General features: G+C 35.4%; 1 protein-coding gene across 21 annotated transcripts in view; it reads left to right on the top strand.

Annotated features, from left to right (window-relative positions):
• RAPGEF2 (Rap guanine nucleotide exchange factor 2) overlaps nt 1-16,807 on the top strand; it is a 245,809-nt gene that overhangs the window by 151,284 nt on the left and 77,718 nt on the right. For 2 of the 21 annotated variants that reach the window (XM_070505000.1, XM_070505001.1), the window contains exon 1: nt 10,681-11,325. The exons of 18 other annotated variants lie outside the window; for them this stretch is intronic. In XM_070505000.1, the coding sequence (XP_070361101.1) occupies nt 11,266-11,325 (60 nt within the window). In that variant the 5' untranslated portion in view covers nt 10,681-11,265. Of the gene's footprint in view, nt 1-10,674; nt 11,326-16,807 lie in introns of those variants that run through there. One more of the 21 variants, XM_070504999.1, reaches the window with a different exon arrangement.

Raw genomic sequence — 16,807 nt, forward strand, 5'->3', positions numbered from 1 at the left:
CAAATGTAGAATGGATGAGTGAATACCTTATTCTGTTTAGTATTTCATTATAGATTTATGGTTATGGTTAGTACTGTGAACTGTTACTTTATGGTACAACAAGGAGATATAATCTTCCATGAATATGATCCATCTGGCCAGTTGTGAGCAATTCTAACAATTTTAATTGTATGATATATTCAATTAAATATTCTTATATTATCCTCTTAAAATATCAGCATGGTAGTAATTGAAAATTTCAAAATACAACTAAAATATGAATAGGTAAAATACTCTGCCTTTTAAGAGCTTTTAAGGAGAGGGAGAAATTACTTGTGTGGTTTGGGCTTTGTTTATTCATTTATTTATGAGAAGGAAGATTGAATGTTGTCATCTTAAGTTCATGTGGTCATATCAGTAGGCTAACTTCTTTTTCAAGAGAACATTTAAAATATTTCTGTGGCATCTAAAATATTTTCTATGTTGAGACAATCTTCTATATTTAATTATTTTCCAGGCAAATTTACTTGGAAGCATTTCCTGTCTGGAATATATTTAATTACAACAGAGAGGCAGTCACAATTTTATTCCTGGTAGTGAAGTCCATTGATTAATACTCCCATTTATAAATATTGTCATTTTCTTTTAGAATGAAGATTATTGAACCATTATGAGAACTTAGACATTTTGATGTTTATTTGAAGACATTAGATTTTAAAAATGAAAATATATTTGTTAAAAGTTAAATTCCTGAAGAGTCAATAGAGTCTTTGAAAGCAGATATCATCTTGTATGCCATTGTATACCTTTTGTGCTGCATGTAATCGGTGCTCAGCAGTATCTTGGTTATATGCTGATGTCTTTGTATCAAACTCCCAGAATTAGTATTAGTTAATATTTCTAGGAGTGGCGTTGTAGATCCACCTGCATTAACAATTCCACACAGGGTTATCTGCACAAGGATAATAATCCCAGCTATCTATACAACATTGATCAATGGGTTGCCCAAACCTTGAGTGCAACCGACTTTTTAGACTATCTTGGAAGGAATAAAATTGACCCTTATTGAATGCTTATGATATATACTAGTTGGCTAGGTGTTTTCTCATATATTTTGTCAATTAAACCTCTTGCAGTTCTAAATGCTGGGCAATGGTGTCTCCACTCTTAGGAGACAAACATGCTAAAGTCAAAGAGATTAAGTAACATGTTCAATGTTCATGGTCACTGAGATAGAGTCAAACATAGACATGGGTCTTTTCCATTCCCAATACGTAAACTTATTTATTTTTAAAAAAGAATTTAACGTATATTGCTTTTATGTTACTTATACTTTAAATTTGATCCCAAAGAGATACATATCAAATAATTCAACCACTTTAGATGCCTACTATTTAAGTACCTTTAAAAGAAATAGGCTGGAGTATAGAATATCCAATGTGAAGAACAATTACTGAGTTATATTTGCAGTGATGATAGCCTTTGGTTGATTCATCAGTCTTTTTTTGTTGTAATTAAGTGCTTTCCCTTTTCAAACCATGTTATCTCTCATCAGTAAAGCACGGCATGTTTTCTTCCTCTTTAACCTTTCTAGTTTCATTCCAATATAGACATGGATTTTCACTGATAAGTAATAGTACCACATCGTAACAAAGGATGACCATGTAATTAATTAGTGTATTTTAAAAGTTAGGTCTGCTAATATGATAAGTAATAAAAGCCAAATCCTGCTGAAAGATCTTTTGTAAGTATTACTTTTTAATGAATCAAAACAACTTAAAGTTGTCTGAAAGTAGTCCTAGTTTTTAGAAGTGAAAAAACACTGTCTTAAAATTGCTTACTTCTGCACCAGAAAATATTGGACATATTTTGGTAATATTTAAGAATATTAAAGACATACAGTAGGTAATTTCAAGGGGTTTTAAAACTTTCTTTAAAACCAATTATCTAGGTATGTACAATTTTTAATAGTTCAAATTATTTCTAACATTAAGAAAATCACCTTTCACTTACCTATTTTTAAGTTTGGGAACTTTTAATTAGCAAAGTAATGATGTTAAAAGGAAAACCTATAAACTATTGTCTAATTATCAGTATAAGTATATCTTAAAACAAATTATTTTTTTCTATATAATCACTGGCATTCAGCCTCTGCTTTAGGATTTTTAATTACACTTAGAGCTGATATTTGCAAGATAGTCCTTACATAATATGTGTCAAAATTGTACCCTACTGCCTGATAACAAAGTAAAGTTTTAGTAAATCATAGCAGCTACTGTGTATTGTAGGAAGAGTGTAATTATTAAGAAACTTTTCCTTATGTTTAGCTAAAATCTCTCTCTCTATAATTTTAATTCATGGTTCTAAGTATCCTCTAAAGCAACATAAATGAATATTCATATTCCACTTTCATATAACTGTGTTTCAGATATTTAAAGAGATCCTGCTCCACTAAGCCTCTTCTCTGGGTTAAACATTCCTAACTTCTTGTAGTTTTCCTAGACACCTTATCACCTAGGTTTCTGCTCTTGAACACTACAGTTACTCATTATCTCTCCTAAGTCATGATGTCTAGAACTGGTTGCTATAACTTAGATGATAAGGTCCTACAATACCCTACAAATACAGATTACAGCAGAACTTCCTGTCTTCCTTGCTTGGGACATTACATGTCTGATAATGTGACCTGAGATTGTATTAGGATTTTAAGGCATTGTACATTGGCTCATATGGAGCCTTTGGCCAGCTCAATTTTACAGATAACTCTTCCCATCTCCCACCCTCATATGCATTGTTCCTCCAGCCTAATCTCCCCATCCTCTATTTGTACAAGTGACATTTTGATGGTACACATGTAGGTCTTTATATTTATTCCTGTTATATTTAAATTTGCTGGTTTTAGCCTACTCTTTTCACCTGGCGAGTTATTTAAAACACTTAATTTTGTCAGTAAACAAATTGGACATCTTTTGTGGCTACAGACTATCCTATGTCTGTTTTCTCATCTTAAAGCCAGTGTAACAGTACTTCACAGGTTAGTTTTGAAAAAGTTTAAGTGGAATCATTTATGCATTCATCCTTTGTCTGAGCAATTACCGTGTGTTAGGTATTAGAGATAAAGCATAATTTATCATTGACAATATCAAATAAATAAAATGTTGTATGGTCTCTGCCTTCAACTAATTTGTATTCCAGTTTATGATCAATATTTCTCTTTTTGTTAAATAAAAATAGAGGGATAATTAACAATTCATTGTGCTCATGCAAACATATTAATCATAAGAGAAAATGTTACATGCCAAATTAATAATAAAGATAATTGCTATTTACATTGGAGTGTAGCTTTGTGAAATACTATAGTAGAGAGCCCACTTTCAGGCCCTTTCCCCTAGAAAAAGCAGTGAAATGCTTTTCTTGTGACCTGTGTATAAGGACTCTACCTTTGAAACCTTGAGCATTTCAAGATGAAGTCTGGTCATTTCTTAAAATAGGTCCTAGGAAATGAAGTAAGCTTTGTTAAATCAGCTAATAAAGTTTGTTCACTTTTCAAATAAGTGCATTTTTAAAAGCACCACTCTTTATGTTGGAATTTCTCACTGACTTACAGGCTTCTTTATTTTACTTGTTTTACATGCCATCTTTTTTTTTTGGTGAGGAAGATTGGTCCTGAGCTAACATCTGTTGCCGATCTTCCTCTTTTTGCTTCAGGAATATTGTCCCTGAGCTAACAGGTGTGCCAATCCTCCTCTATTTTTGCATGTGGGATGCCACCACAGCATGGCCCGATGAGCAGTGTGTAGGTCTGTGCCTGAGATCTGAATCCATGAACCCCAGGCTGCGAAGCAGATTGTGTGAATCCAACCACTGCACCACCGGGCTGGCCCCTCATGCCATCTTTTAATCTTTCTCTTCTAACATGTTCCATGTAAATATTGAGCATCTTTATTATGGATAGGTTACTACATTAATTTTCCAATTATGATTCAGATGCAACGTAAACAGTTTGTTGTCAGAAACTTTTTATTAAAGAAATAGCCTAAAGATTTCTTTGGAACATGTCTTTGGAGTATATCTGGGTGATCTTTTTGGACTTTCAGTTAGATCTTTCTGATACTAAGTCCTAATTTAAGTAATAGGTTCCCAGTATTTCTAAAGCCTGTATTTAAATTTAACTCAGATATTTATTCTACAATTATTATGTCAGACATTGTATTGGTATCTTTCATTTTATTTCATAATTAAATTATTTTTAATAATGAACCTGGAGTATCATTTTATTTGGTCAAAATAAAAACATAAAATTCTAGCCCGTATTTCCTCTATGATTGCTTTGGGAGAGTCTGTGTGAAGGACCTGTCTGAGGTATACCCAAAGATGGAAGAGATTATGGGAAATGTAGGACTGAGTTATGGTATAAAGAATTTGTCAGATAATCAACTTTTCTTTTGGAAAGAAATCATAGTACTAATGGGGGAATGCGTATTGGGTTTAGGAAAAGAGAAGAAAAACTTCTGACCATACCTAGTACAATAGCTTTATTTTTCATTGACCTAGTACTTAATTGGTTTGTATATTTATATAGAAAATAGCGTTTTTAAATATCATTTCTTTGGTGAACAATAAAACATTAGGAATCAAATTTATAAAATTTCTCGTTTCCAGATATCAAAGAATAAGTTCTTCCTGCTGCTCCCACAAATTTTCATCACCCTCTATAGTTTTTCTCTGGGGCAGGGGGAAGAGGGAAGAAATCAATAATATATAGTGGATAGTGAAGTAAATGATACTAGAAACCTGGAGTTCTATTTTGTATTCTTCTAAACTACTAACTCTATAATCTAATACGCTTTATTTTTCTATGAAAGATGAATACATTGTTTTATTGCTTCCCTTGGGTTTTGACCAAGCTTAATTATGTTCATAAAGCACATGGAGATCTGTGGATAAACACCATAGATATTATAAATAAATAAACACATATTAATCCTAAATGTGATTAATAATTACTGAGAAGAGCAGATCATTTTTCTCAATTTCGTAGTAATTAGAAAGCAAATACTTTAAGTGGAAAAAATATAAATGAATACCGTGGTATTAAATTTAGCATGGAAGGGCTTTACATTAAGTAGTTTTCTGAACTATGTATGTAATCGCTATCTTTTGGATCATTGTTACTGATAATTTAGAAGTTAGTAGATGTTCTTGACACAGGGCAGAAAATTGTTACATGCTCCTTTTTCTAGCTGGAGCTATTTAATGCCACTTGCTAAATCTAGATGGTTAAGGAATGGGATGAATATAATCTAAGTTACAGTACTTCAAGGTTAGTGTGATTTACTCTTATTTGTGTCAAATCTGTAGTATGGGATTCTCTTAAATCTTCAGTTTGTATTTTATTTCTTAAGCAGTGTTTGGCATATTATAAACTGGCACAATTGTGTTTCAATGTACAAGATAGTATGAATAGTAAAATTTCAGTATTAACAATCATGAGTTTAGAGATATGTAGGTTGTAAGAAAGAAGCCAGGTTGTGAGAAAAATCACACCAAGTCTCAGCATAGAAAAGCATCAGTGCCTGAGGATGTGTGATTTTCTGACTTCATCTATCAGGTTCCCTGATTAAGTTAGTTTCCTTCTTGAGAGAAGTGACACGTTTTTCCAGAGAGAAGCAAGCAATGGGAAATCTTCACATATAAGGTCAGACACCATCAGCACAGGGGTAATTTGACTTAAAGTTGGAGAAGATTTTTGTCACATGGATGTGTGGGATATGGGCTAGATGGATGAAAGTTGTAGACTTTGATTATTTAGTTCTTGAATTGCCATTTACTTTTAAAAAATCTGTTGTGGTAAACTATATATAACTTGTAAATTGACCATTTTAAGCATTTTTAAGTGTATATCTGGGTGAAGCACATTTACATTGTTAGGCAACCATTACCATCATCTATCTCCAGAATTTTTCGTATCTTCCCAAACTGAAACTCCATACCCATTAAACAATAACTCCTCATTACCCTTTTCCCTCAGCCCTTGACAACCACCATTCTCCTTTCTGTCTATGAATTTGACTATTCTAGGTGCTTCATGTAAGTGGAATCATACAGTGTTTTTCTTTTTGTGACTGGATTATTTCACCTAGAGTAGTGCCTTCAAGGTTTATCCTTGTTCTAGCTTGAAACAGAATTGTGTTCCTTTTTGAAACTGAATAATATCCCTTTGTATGTATATACCACATTTTGTTTATACATTCATTCACAGATGGACACTTGGGTTGCTTCTACCTGTTGATGCCATTTACTTAATTTTTTTTAAGACTTTAAGTTTTTAGAGCAGTTTTAGGTTTACAACAAAATTGAGAGAAAGGTATAGAGGTTTCTCATATACCCCTGCCCCCACGTATGCATAGCTGTCCCCATTATCAACATCACTCACCAGAATGGTACATTTTTTTTTTTAACCAAGGAGGAACCTATATTGACATATCATATTCATCCAAAGTCCATAGGATTCTTGGTGTTGTACATTCTATGGGTTTGGACAAATGTATAATGACATATATCTATCATTATAATATCATACAGAGTATTTTCTATGCCCTAAAAATTCTCTGTGCTCTGCCTGTTCATCTCCCTACAACCGCTGGCAACCACTGATCTTTTTATTGTCTCCACAGTTTTGCCTTATCCAGAATGTCATATAGTTGGAATCATACAGTGTGTAGTCTTTTCTGATTGACTTTACTTAGTATTATATGGTTAAGGTTCCTCCATGTCATTTATGGCTTGATAGCTCATTTCTTTTTAACACCAAATAATATTCCATTGTCTTGATGTACCACAGTTTGTTTATCCATTCACCTGCTGAAAGACATCTTTGTTGCTTCCAAGTTTTGGCAATTATGAATAAAGCTACTATAAACACGTGTGTGCGGCTTTTTGTGTGGACATAAGTTTTTAACTCCTTTGGGTAAATACCAGGTAGCCCAATTGCTGGATTTTATGATGAGTATGTTTAGTTTTGTAAGAAACCACCACACTATCTACCAAAGTGGCCACACCATTTTGCATCTTCACCAGCAATGAATGAGAGTTCCTGTTGCTCTACCATCCTCACCAGCATTTGGTGTTGTCAGAGTTTTGGACTTTGACCATTCTAATAACTATGTAGTGGTATGTCATTGTTGTTTTAATTAGTATTTCCCTGATGACATGTTGTGGAATGTCTTTTCATATGCTTAGTTACTATCTGTATATCTTCTTTGGTGAGGTACGTCTGTTAAGGTCTTTGGTCTGTTTTTCTTTTTTTTTTGGTGAGGAAGTTTGGCCCTGACCTAACATCTGTGCCAATCTTCCTCTATTTTGTATGTGGGTTGCCGCAACAGCATGGCTTGATGAGCAGCATGTAGGTCCATGCCTGGTATCCAAACTGGTGAACCCTGGTGGAGTGTGTGAACTTAACCACTACGCTTCTGGGCCGGCCCCTTGGTCTGTTTTTTGATCAAGTTCATCTTATTGTTGAGTTTTAAGAGTCCTTTGTATATCTTGGATGAGTCCTTTATCAGATGTGTCTTTTGCAAATATTTTCTCCCAGTCTGTGGATTGTCTTCTAAGTCTCTTAATATTGTCTTTCATAGAGCACAAGCTTTTTATTTTAATGAATTCCACCTTATCAATTATTTGTTTCGTGCATTGTGTCTTTAGTGCTGTATCTAAAAAGGCATCACCAGGGGCCGGCCTAGTGGTGCAACACAGTTAAGTTTGCATGTTCTGCTTCAGCAGCCCGGGGTTCGCTGGTTCAGATCCTGGTTGTTGACCTACGCACCACTTGTCAAGCCATGCTGTGGTAGGCATCCCACATATAAAGTAGAGGAAGATGGTCACAGATGTTAGCTCAGGGCCAGTCTTCCTCAGAAAAAAAAAAAAAAGAGCATTGGTGGCAGATGTTATCTCAGGGCTAGTCTCCCTCAAAAAAAAAAAAAAGGCATCACCATAACCAAGATCATCTAGGTTTTCTCCTGTTATCTTTAGATGTTTTATCCTTAGCTCCTAAAGTTTCACGTTTTACATTTAGGTCTGTGATCCATTTTGAGTTAATTTTTGTGAAGAGTGTAAGGTCTGTGTCTAGATTCATTTTTTTTTGCATGTAATTATCCAGTTGTTTCAGCATTATGAAGAGACTATCTTTGCTCTATGATATTGCCTTTGCCCCTTTGTCAAAGATCAGCGCCATTTACTGTTAAATCATTCATTTGTCTATTATTGAAAGTATTTGGGATTCTGATAGGAACCAGTTTACAGGATCAAATATAGTCTTGCTAATGTCCATTCCCAGTTACTAGAGATTTCATTCATTCAAAAAATGTGAGTGCCTACGATGTGTACCATGCTAGGTGCTGCAAGTACAGTGGCACACAGACAAACATGGTGCCGGCTGTCATGGAGATTAGAGTGTAGTGGGGGGAGCAGACACTAACTGCTTAAATAATTTCATGAGTAAATGTAAAGTCATAACTGTAATAAGCACTACAGGGAAGTGATACACAATATCATGATAACTTTGAGGGCATTTCTCCAATATTTTCAGGGAGGGGGTGGGGCTCAATCAGCAAAGGGAGGGTGAGGGAGAGTTCCAGGCAGAGTAAATAACGTGTGAAAAAGGCCTCTTGCCCTATTCAAGGAACCAAGAGCAGCCCAGGTGACCTGGAGGGCTTGGGCGTGAAAGGTCTTGAAAACATATAAATCATGCAGACTATAATAAGAGTTTTAGTGTGTATGCCAGAGCAATGGGAAGCCATTGATGTGTTTTAATTTGAAAAAGGGGCTCAGTGGATTAGGTGAAAATGACCAGATTTTAGTTTTTAAAAGATCTCAGGAGGCAGTATGGTAAATGGATTGGCTGGATGGGGTTAGAATTGAATCCAGACAGGTTAATAAGGAGACTTTTACAATTTTCAAGGCAAAAAATAGTATTTGGAGTGGAAAGATAGCAGAAGAGAGAAGAGAAATCTGAATTTAAGAAAAGGTGGAGAATTTAATCAATGGAGTATTGTGATGGATTGGACATGGAGAGAGGTGTATAAGTTATATAACAGGACCACGATGGTCCTTCATTTTAGAAGTGCAAGGGATGAAGAAATGGTGGAAGCCAAAGTAGGAAATTCTGGAGAGATTTGATTGTGAAGTGACTGTGGCCATAGGAGAATGTAGGATCTAGGGAAGGTTTCTGGTTTTTGTTTTGTTTTTGAAATGGGAGAGACCTGAACATACTTAAAAGCCAGTGTGGAGAACCTCTAGTTGTTGGGGAGAGGTTGAATAAATTGGGAGAAAAGGGATAATGGATAATATAAGAAGTCTATGGAAGAGGTATGTTGAGGATGGGTAGGAAATAGTGATGTGGTGGGAGTGGTTGCCTTTGGATATGAGAGGAAAAAAGGAAAGAGAATAGTATGGGTGCAGCATCAGGTAGGTAGACAAGACACACAATTAGCAAGCACTGACAATTTTAAAGTCAATTATTAAAGTTGCTAGGTTTTCTGTATCTATTTTCTATTATATTTAACATTTATAGATAGATTTCACTGTGAGAAACTGACCAGTGCTTCAGAGTTAAAATGTTCTTATTCCTTGTAAACTATAATGACATCTTTCAAATAACCTACTAACCTAGGTGAAATTAAGGGTTGATGGTAGAATAACATATCCTCATTAAATTTCAACTCACTACTCCTAAAAGAAGTTTGATTTGGTTTCTAAAAAAACCTGAGTGGATGTATTTTGACATTATTTGCAAGGTGCTGTGTGTGTGTATGGATGTGTGTGAAAATCACATCTTCTTTATATAAAGCTTGTTAAATGTACATTTTGTAAATTTTTGATAGGTACTTGTTCCCTATAGCACAGTGATATTTGAAGGTGGGGAAGAGGTCACATCCATTCTTTTATCTTCACCGTGGTGAAAAATCGTATTTTAGTTCAAAGCTGTTCAAGTAAGTCCTTGCTCCGTTTTCCCACCCTGTCTTCAGTGATATTATTTGGAGTCAGCAATCAATGGATTCCATCCCTCTGAGACTTGCTTAACCTACAGCCGCTGATATAATACAGGCAAGAGCTTGTTACTTTATCTGAATTGTCCATCGCTACCTTAATGAGTGAAATGGTTAAGTAGAGGAGGGGGCGAGCCTTAAGGAATGTGTGTACCATTTGAGCTGAATATTTCAGTGTATAGAAGGAGAGGGAGGGTGAGAGAGAAATCCACTTACATCACTAGAACTGCATTGAGTGTGAGCCTTGCAGGTTAAGAGACAGACTACAGTGTCTTGCTTTCTGCGGGAAGCAGCAATGCCGTTTGTTTCCTAAGAGGGATTTTTTATTTAGAAAAGGAAGCTTTCTCTCTACCCAGGAAATGGCTTTCCTTGTGCGTTGCTATGCCAACTGCCTGCAGCCATGGTCCTCCAAAGTAAGCACAATAATGTAATTATATTGGTGTATTGCATTCAGACTCATGATTCTCGAGATTGTGTGTGTGCATGTGCTGTGTTTCTGTTAGTGACTCTCTTGCTAGCAGTCATGCTTGTGTTGAGTGTGAGGGACAGACATCATTAAATTAAATGTCCATCAGTGTCATGCTGCTAAGATTAATTGTGCAAACTTGGTGAGTGGAGTGGGACAGAGATCACTGGTCACCACTCTGTCAGCATCATTAGCAGCTAGGGAGGAGGTCCCGATTCACACGCTCTGCCCTGATTTTTTCTTTCTTTTTCTTTTTTCTTGGTTGGAGGGGTCCGTATATGTGATTGCAAATGAAACAAGAGTATTAACAATGCTTGGCTGAATGCTAGAGACTGGTTCTTATACCACCCTGACTAATATAATTCTGTATTAAGCCTTTTTGAGGGGAGTCTGTGTGCAGTCAGCCATTTTAGCTTTTTTTTTTTTCCTCCTTTTCTTTTGCCTCTTGTTCTTCAATCTCAGAAATGATCTTGTTCTCTTGGAAGACTGAGAGCTGTAAAAGGTTTCCTCGGTCTTGTCATAGCCTAAGATGGTTAGAGTTTCAATGTTTTAAAAATGGAGACGAACACCGTTGTTCGGATTCCTTTTCTGGTCTACAAGTGTGAGGGGTTTTTTAAGCTTACCAGTAGTGACACTTTAAGCTGCAGCTTGGTTTCCTCCTCCCTCTTTTTTTTTTCTTTTTCTTTTTTAATTTAATGCTGTAGAGGGTGACTTGCCATCCATGAGAGATTGGTACATGATGTGTAAATTCAGTTCAGCATATGTTTCTTCATTATGAAACCACTAGCAATCCCAGCTAACCATGGAGTTATGGGCCAGCAGGAGAAGCATTCAGTAAGTATTGCAAATGCTGCTTGTGCTTCAACAGCACGTCATAGAGAACTGCTTTAAAATGGGAATTATTGCTGTTTCTCTTCAGGAAAAACAGGTTTTTTAGAGGGTATAATGGTCTGCTTGGAGGAGGGAGGGTAAGTTAAAACTGGCTTGTTCTTCTAATTTTGTTGTGATTTAAAAAAAATTTTAAACAAGACCAACAATTCATTTAAAGCAAAATCACGAACATTGAGAAATATTGGACAGCTGATTTTTATCATCAGAAATTAAAGCTTGACAATTCAGCTTTAACTTAATACTCAAATAGTTTTTAAAAAATGTTTTTATAGTTGAATTTAATGAAAGCTCATGAAAAAGGTTACTGGGAACGGGCATCTGTAGTAAGGAATTCACACATAGGTTCGAGGGAGGGAGGGAGAGCTTTGGTTATTGATTTGGTAATAAAACAATCAGTGGGGCTCATCTGACTTCTTAACCTATATTAATAGGTGATGAAAACACAGAATATATTTTTTAATGCCACAAGTCTTACTTCTTTATAATTGATCCCATGAGTCAGCTATGCATTTGTCATGCTGAAATCCCACAGGCAGCTACTGCAGTTTGTGAGAAATACTTTTCTATGGTTAACACCAAATCTGAGCCTCCTGTTACAGGAATTCGAGTTCTCACAGTGCTACTTTTATAGCAACCACCACGTTAGAAGTTTTCTGTCATCACACTAATTCATGTTTTTTATATATATATATATATATATATATATATATATATATATATATATACATATTTTACATCCCCAAAATGAAAACGCATAAATTTAGGCAGCTTATATAGTAGTCTAAGTATTTTTGAAATGTCTCTTTTTACATCCTAGCATCTAGCAGGTATTATATTAGGGTAGAGGAATTATCTTTTATGTATTCTAAAAGGATAAGATGTTAAACTTAAAAAATGGAGATAAATTGCCAAGGCTTTGAAAATTTATAGACAGAAGGCCATGAATTTAGAATATTAGATGCTTAGATTTATCGTTATAATTTGGTTTTGTTCTTCATTATGAACAAAATTATTAACTAAATCCAAGAGACTTTCTTAGATGAAGTGACTCTTAAGGCATTATCTCACTTTGCTAGTGAACCTTGGGATGTCCTTAAGGCAGGAAGTGTGTTGGAAGCGTGATATGGTGCTGTGCTTAGAGCCCAGCCTCCTCATAATGAGATCCTTGTGGTACCTCACTAATGAAATCTCTTCGGATCAGATCCAGAAAAAGACCAACCTTATACTTAATTTTACTAATAAGAAAGGTTGTTATAGAGAAGTTCCACTATAGTTTGATTTTGTTAACAGGACCTTTGAAGTGAAGCTCCTCTGTAGTCATGATTTTGTCAGGTAAAAGTGAGGGTGTTACTTAAACTGACTTGTGGAACCTTAGAAGCAAAGTTTAAACCACAGGCTTCTTGTTTACCTTTTTCATATATCCTTTCTCAAAATGAAGGGAGGAGGGTGTTTAAATTAATAATAATATAATTTTAATGAACAGAGAAAATTGCTAAAACTATTTACTGGTGGAGGGGGAAACAATATTACTAGAGTTGTGAAAACAAGAGCAGTTGGGACAGATAATACCAAATAGTACGTATAGAGTGCCCAGTATCCTATTCTGTAAGCTTGTTTCCTGACAAGTGCTTTATATTTTACTGAAATTTAGGGTAAAGCTATGACAAAAGTAACACTAGCTGTAAGATAGCTTTGAATCAAGCAATTTCTAGAAAACATGTGAGTGGCATTTCCTGATACTTTTGTTACAAATTGGAATACTAGAATTTGCCATCCCCGAGCATCATACGCAGTAGAGTTGGCAGCTTATGATATCAAGATCTTGCTATATACTTGTTGATGAGTCCTTTGGTTATCTAGACTTTGCTGTTTAATGAGCAAACCTTTAAAATTTTAATTATATGCAAGGAGTTGAATAGGAGAATAATTACTCTGGCTCTCACATAATAGATGACTCAGTAAACAGTTGTTGAGCAAAAATGAGTAAGAATGCCCCTCTTTTGACCTATGAGGCTTTTTGGAATAATGTCAGAGCTAATTTTAAAAGAGTAAAATTTAGGTAAATTCACAAGTACTTCCGTTTTTGCTTCTTCAAAAACTTTGTGACTTTTTAAATGGCTTTGCTTCTTTGACTGCAGAAGGGAGTGAGATACTAAAAAGCAAAAACTAAATTAGGGGCATTTGTTTAAGCTATGGTTGGGCACAAGCAGTAAACTCAGTTATTCTGCTTTGTCAGACTCTTTCAGATCTTATGGGTTTTTATTCTTTGTTCATTTTCTGTCTAGCTCAGTGCATATCTCAGTTGCTGTCACATAAGTGTACAATAAATACTGTTGAACTGCTCATTTAACTGAATTTTGGGTTAATGAAGTCTCATTTAAGCCTTTAAACTAGTAAATGTTCTATGTTTTATCACATTGCCTCCCCTCCCCATTATATATGGTCAGTTGATGACACTGAGATGAAAATCCATGTGTCAGCAAAAATGCACCCAGCACTGGCCTGTGTTCTCATAGTCATCTAGTGGTTTCAGTTACCCTTCAGAGGAACCTTGTGATTTTGTAAATTTTGAAAATAAAAGGAGATTATTAACATGTTAAAAATGTATTATAAAACTGCATTATTCAAAAGACTACTGTGGAAAACTTGTTGTATGGATGGTTAATAGATGTTAACTGAAAACAATTCTATAGGCTCAGTAAGTTGGGGAAAACCTTGGGATAACATTAAAGGTTTCATTACTCTATTTACCACCTGTTTTGTTTTTCACCTGCCTCTCCCTTTTTTGCCTAGCTCAGATTGTCTCATGGGAATAGTATCCCTTAAGTGTGCTTTTGGAAGTTCTGCAATATAGGATGACTTTGAAACTTGGTAAATTCTTAAAATGAACCATTTAAAACAAATCAACTTGATACTATCAAACTGATAATCTATTTTCCAGTTGTACATTTTTATGGAAAGTATTGATATATGTAGGGTGCTGTACTTATAATAAATGAAACTTTAGTCAAGATTAAATAATTTTAAAAAGTGGTATATGTAAGAAGTGCCTTACTTAAATGTAGGGAATAAATAGCAATTGAGCACTTATTGTATGACAGGCACTATATTCCGTATTGTCTGACTTAATTATTACAACAACCCTCTAAAGGAAGCTGTATTATCACCTCTTAAGAGATGATTGATGAAACTAAGGCTTTAGCAAGCTTAAAAAATAGTTTCTTCTGGGGCTGGCCCCATGGCTGAGTGGTTAAGTTTGCGTTTTCCACTTCAGTGGCTCAGGGTGTTGCCGGTTCAGATCCTGGGCATGGACCTACACGCTGCTCATCAATCCATGCTGAGGTGGTGTCCCACATAGCAGAGCCAGAAGGACCTACAACTAGAATATATGACTATGTACTGAGGGCTTTGGGGAGAAGAATAAAAAAAGAGGAAGATTGGCAACAGATGTTAGCTCAGGTGCCAATCTTTAAAAAAAAAATCAGTTTTTTCCAAGGACTAGTAAGTGGTGGAGTCATCACTGGAACTCAGGTTCATCTGATTTCGTAGCCCTGCTTTAACCACAAACCTATACTACTACTCCTTACCCGGCCAAATTTAATCTAAATTACGTGTGTAGATTGTATAATTATGAGAGCTGGTATTAGCTAGTGGAATACATGACTTGAAAAAAAAGCTTGATTTTTCTCTTGCTACTCTGTTTTTCCTGGTATGGGTGACATTCCAAGCACTGTTAATGTAAAGGAATAACAATATCATGATCAGAACTATTTTATAAAAATAGTTTTTTTCTTTTGTAAGTAATTTTATTGAGATTATAATGGTTTATAACTGTAATTTCAGGCGTACATTATTATCAATTTCTGAATTATAAAAATAGTTGTATAAGGTTATTTAGTGAAAAATGCAATCAATAATGAGTCTATCTTTTTTGATGTAATCTTGAGACTTGGGTTGGGTTGATCAAGAACAGACGCCATTAGCCCAATCCCTTTCTCCTTCTGCTTTTCTGTGTTTGGCCCTACCAAGTACTTTCTCATTTTGAAGCTTAGCTTTTTAAACACAAACTTGATGCCTCAACTTCTTCTGTCTGTTCCCTTTGTAACTTCTGGTAGCCTGACCTTGGCCACTTGTGCTCCATTGGAAGCACTTAGTCTTGCTGTTTTGTCTCCCGTTTCTGCTTTGGTGAAGTCTGCATCTATCATAGAGCCCAACTTCAGTTAATGATCACCTCTCTGAAGTGCATGCTGGTCATCTCTCGTTTGTAGCCATAAATATCAATTTCATCATTTCATAAGCCTCTTAACCAAGAAGGATGTAATATAGCTTAACTATATGTCTAAATTCCTACTGGTCACCAAGACCCTCTATAATCTGCATTATCTCCCTAAGGAACATATTTTTTCCTCAACTATGATTTTTAAAATTTAGGACAAGATGGTCTGATTACAGACACTTCAGGCTCATTTTCTTTTCTCATTTCTCAGCTTGCACTGCTCCTTGCTTGACTTTCATTTGCTCCTTGTCTCTTCGTATTCATCTCTGCTTTCTCTGATTAATGATTTAGTGCCACTTAATAGGTGATTGTTAATTTTATTAATTCTTCTAATTGGTGCTTGTAAATTGGTTTGGTCTTTACCCTTAGATGAGAGATCATATCTTGAGTGAATTCTCCTCCTTCTTCATACCATAAGGATATGGTTGCAATTCAAAACTATGTATGAACTGTTGAGAGTGCCGTATAGAGAAGGCTTTTCTAGGACGGAAGAATAACATGTGAGGGTCCAAGGCAGGAAGATGTAGAAGGATATGAGGAATCAGAAGGTTATGAGGAAATTTAATGAGATCATCACTATTGGAATGGATTGTGTTAGGGAGAATAAATAGTTCAATACAGGTGACAGAAAAGAAGATGTTAGGATACCTGACAAATTAATGACTATAATTTGAAGATCCAGCAAGGAAGTGTAACTACCTCCTCCTCCCCCACCCCCACCTCCACTTCCTGTCTTTAACTAGAACAGATTTAAGAAAACTCAGTTTTTTAAAAATTGCTTTTATCCTACCATGACAATTTGACCTTGTCTGTAAACATTGGGTAGAGTGTCTTTTTTAACATAATTTGATTGATAGATTTTCCTTGGCGATGTAGAAAATAAAACCAAGATTAATTATAGCTGTTAGGTGATGCCTCTTTTGGGATAAGAGTCCACCTTTTCTTTATCTGATCTTTATTTTGTCTATTATGACAGCTATATCTCCTGAGATGAAATAAACTTATCTCTTGGGGAGGTTGGGGAGGTTTTCCACCGTGCTAGCTAGCAGAGAGGCCTGAGAGGAAGCAATATCCTATTGTTTTACTCAAGGACAAGGTTGTCTTGCCTTGGATTTGGGCCAAGAAACTCTGACAACAAATAATAGATCT

This window comes from Equus asinus, chromosome 3 (genome assembly GCF_041296235.1).
Source record: "Equus asinus isolate D_3611 breed Donkey chromosome 3, EquAss-T2T_v2, whole genome shotgun sequence".
Taxonomy (NCBI): domain Eukaryota; kingdom Metazoa; phylum Chordata; class Mammalia; order Perissodactyla; family Equidae; genus Equus; species Equus asinus.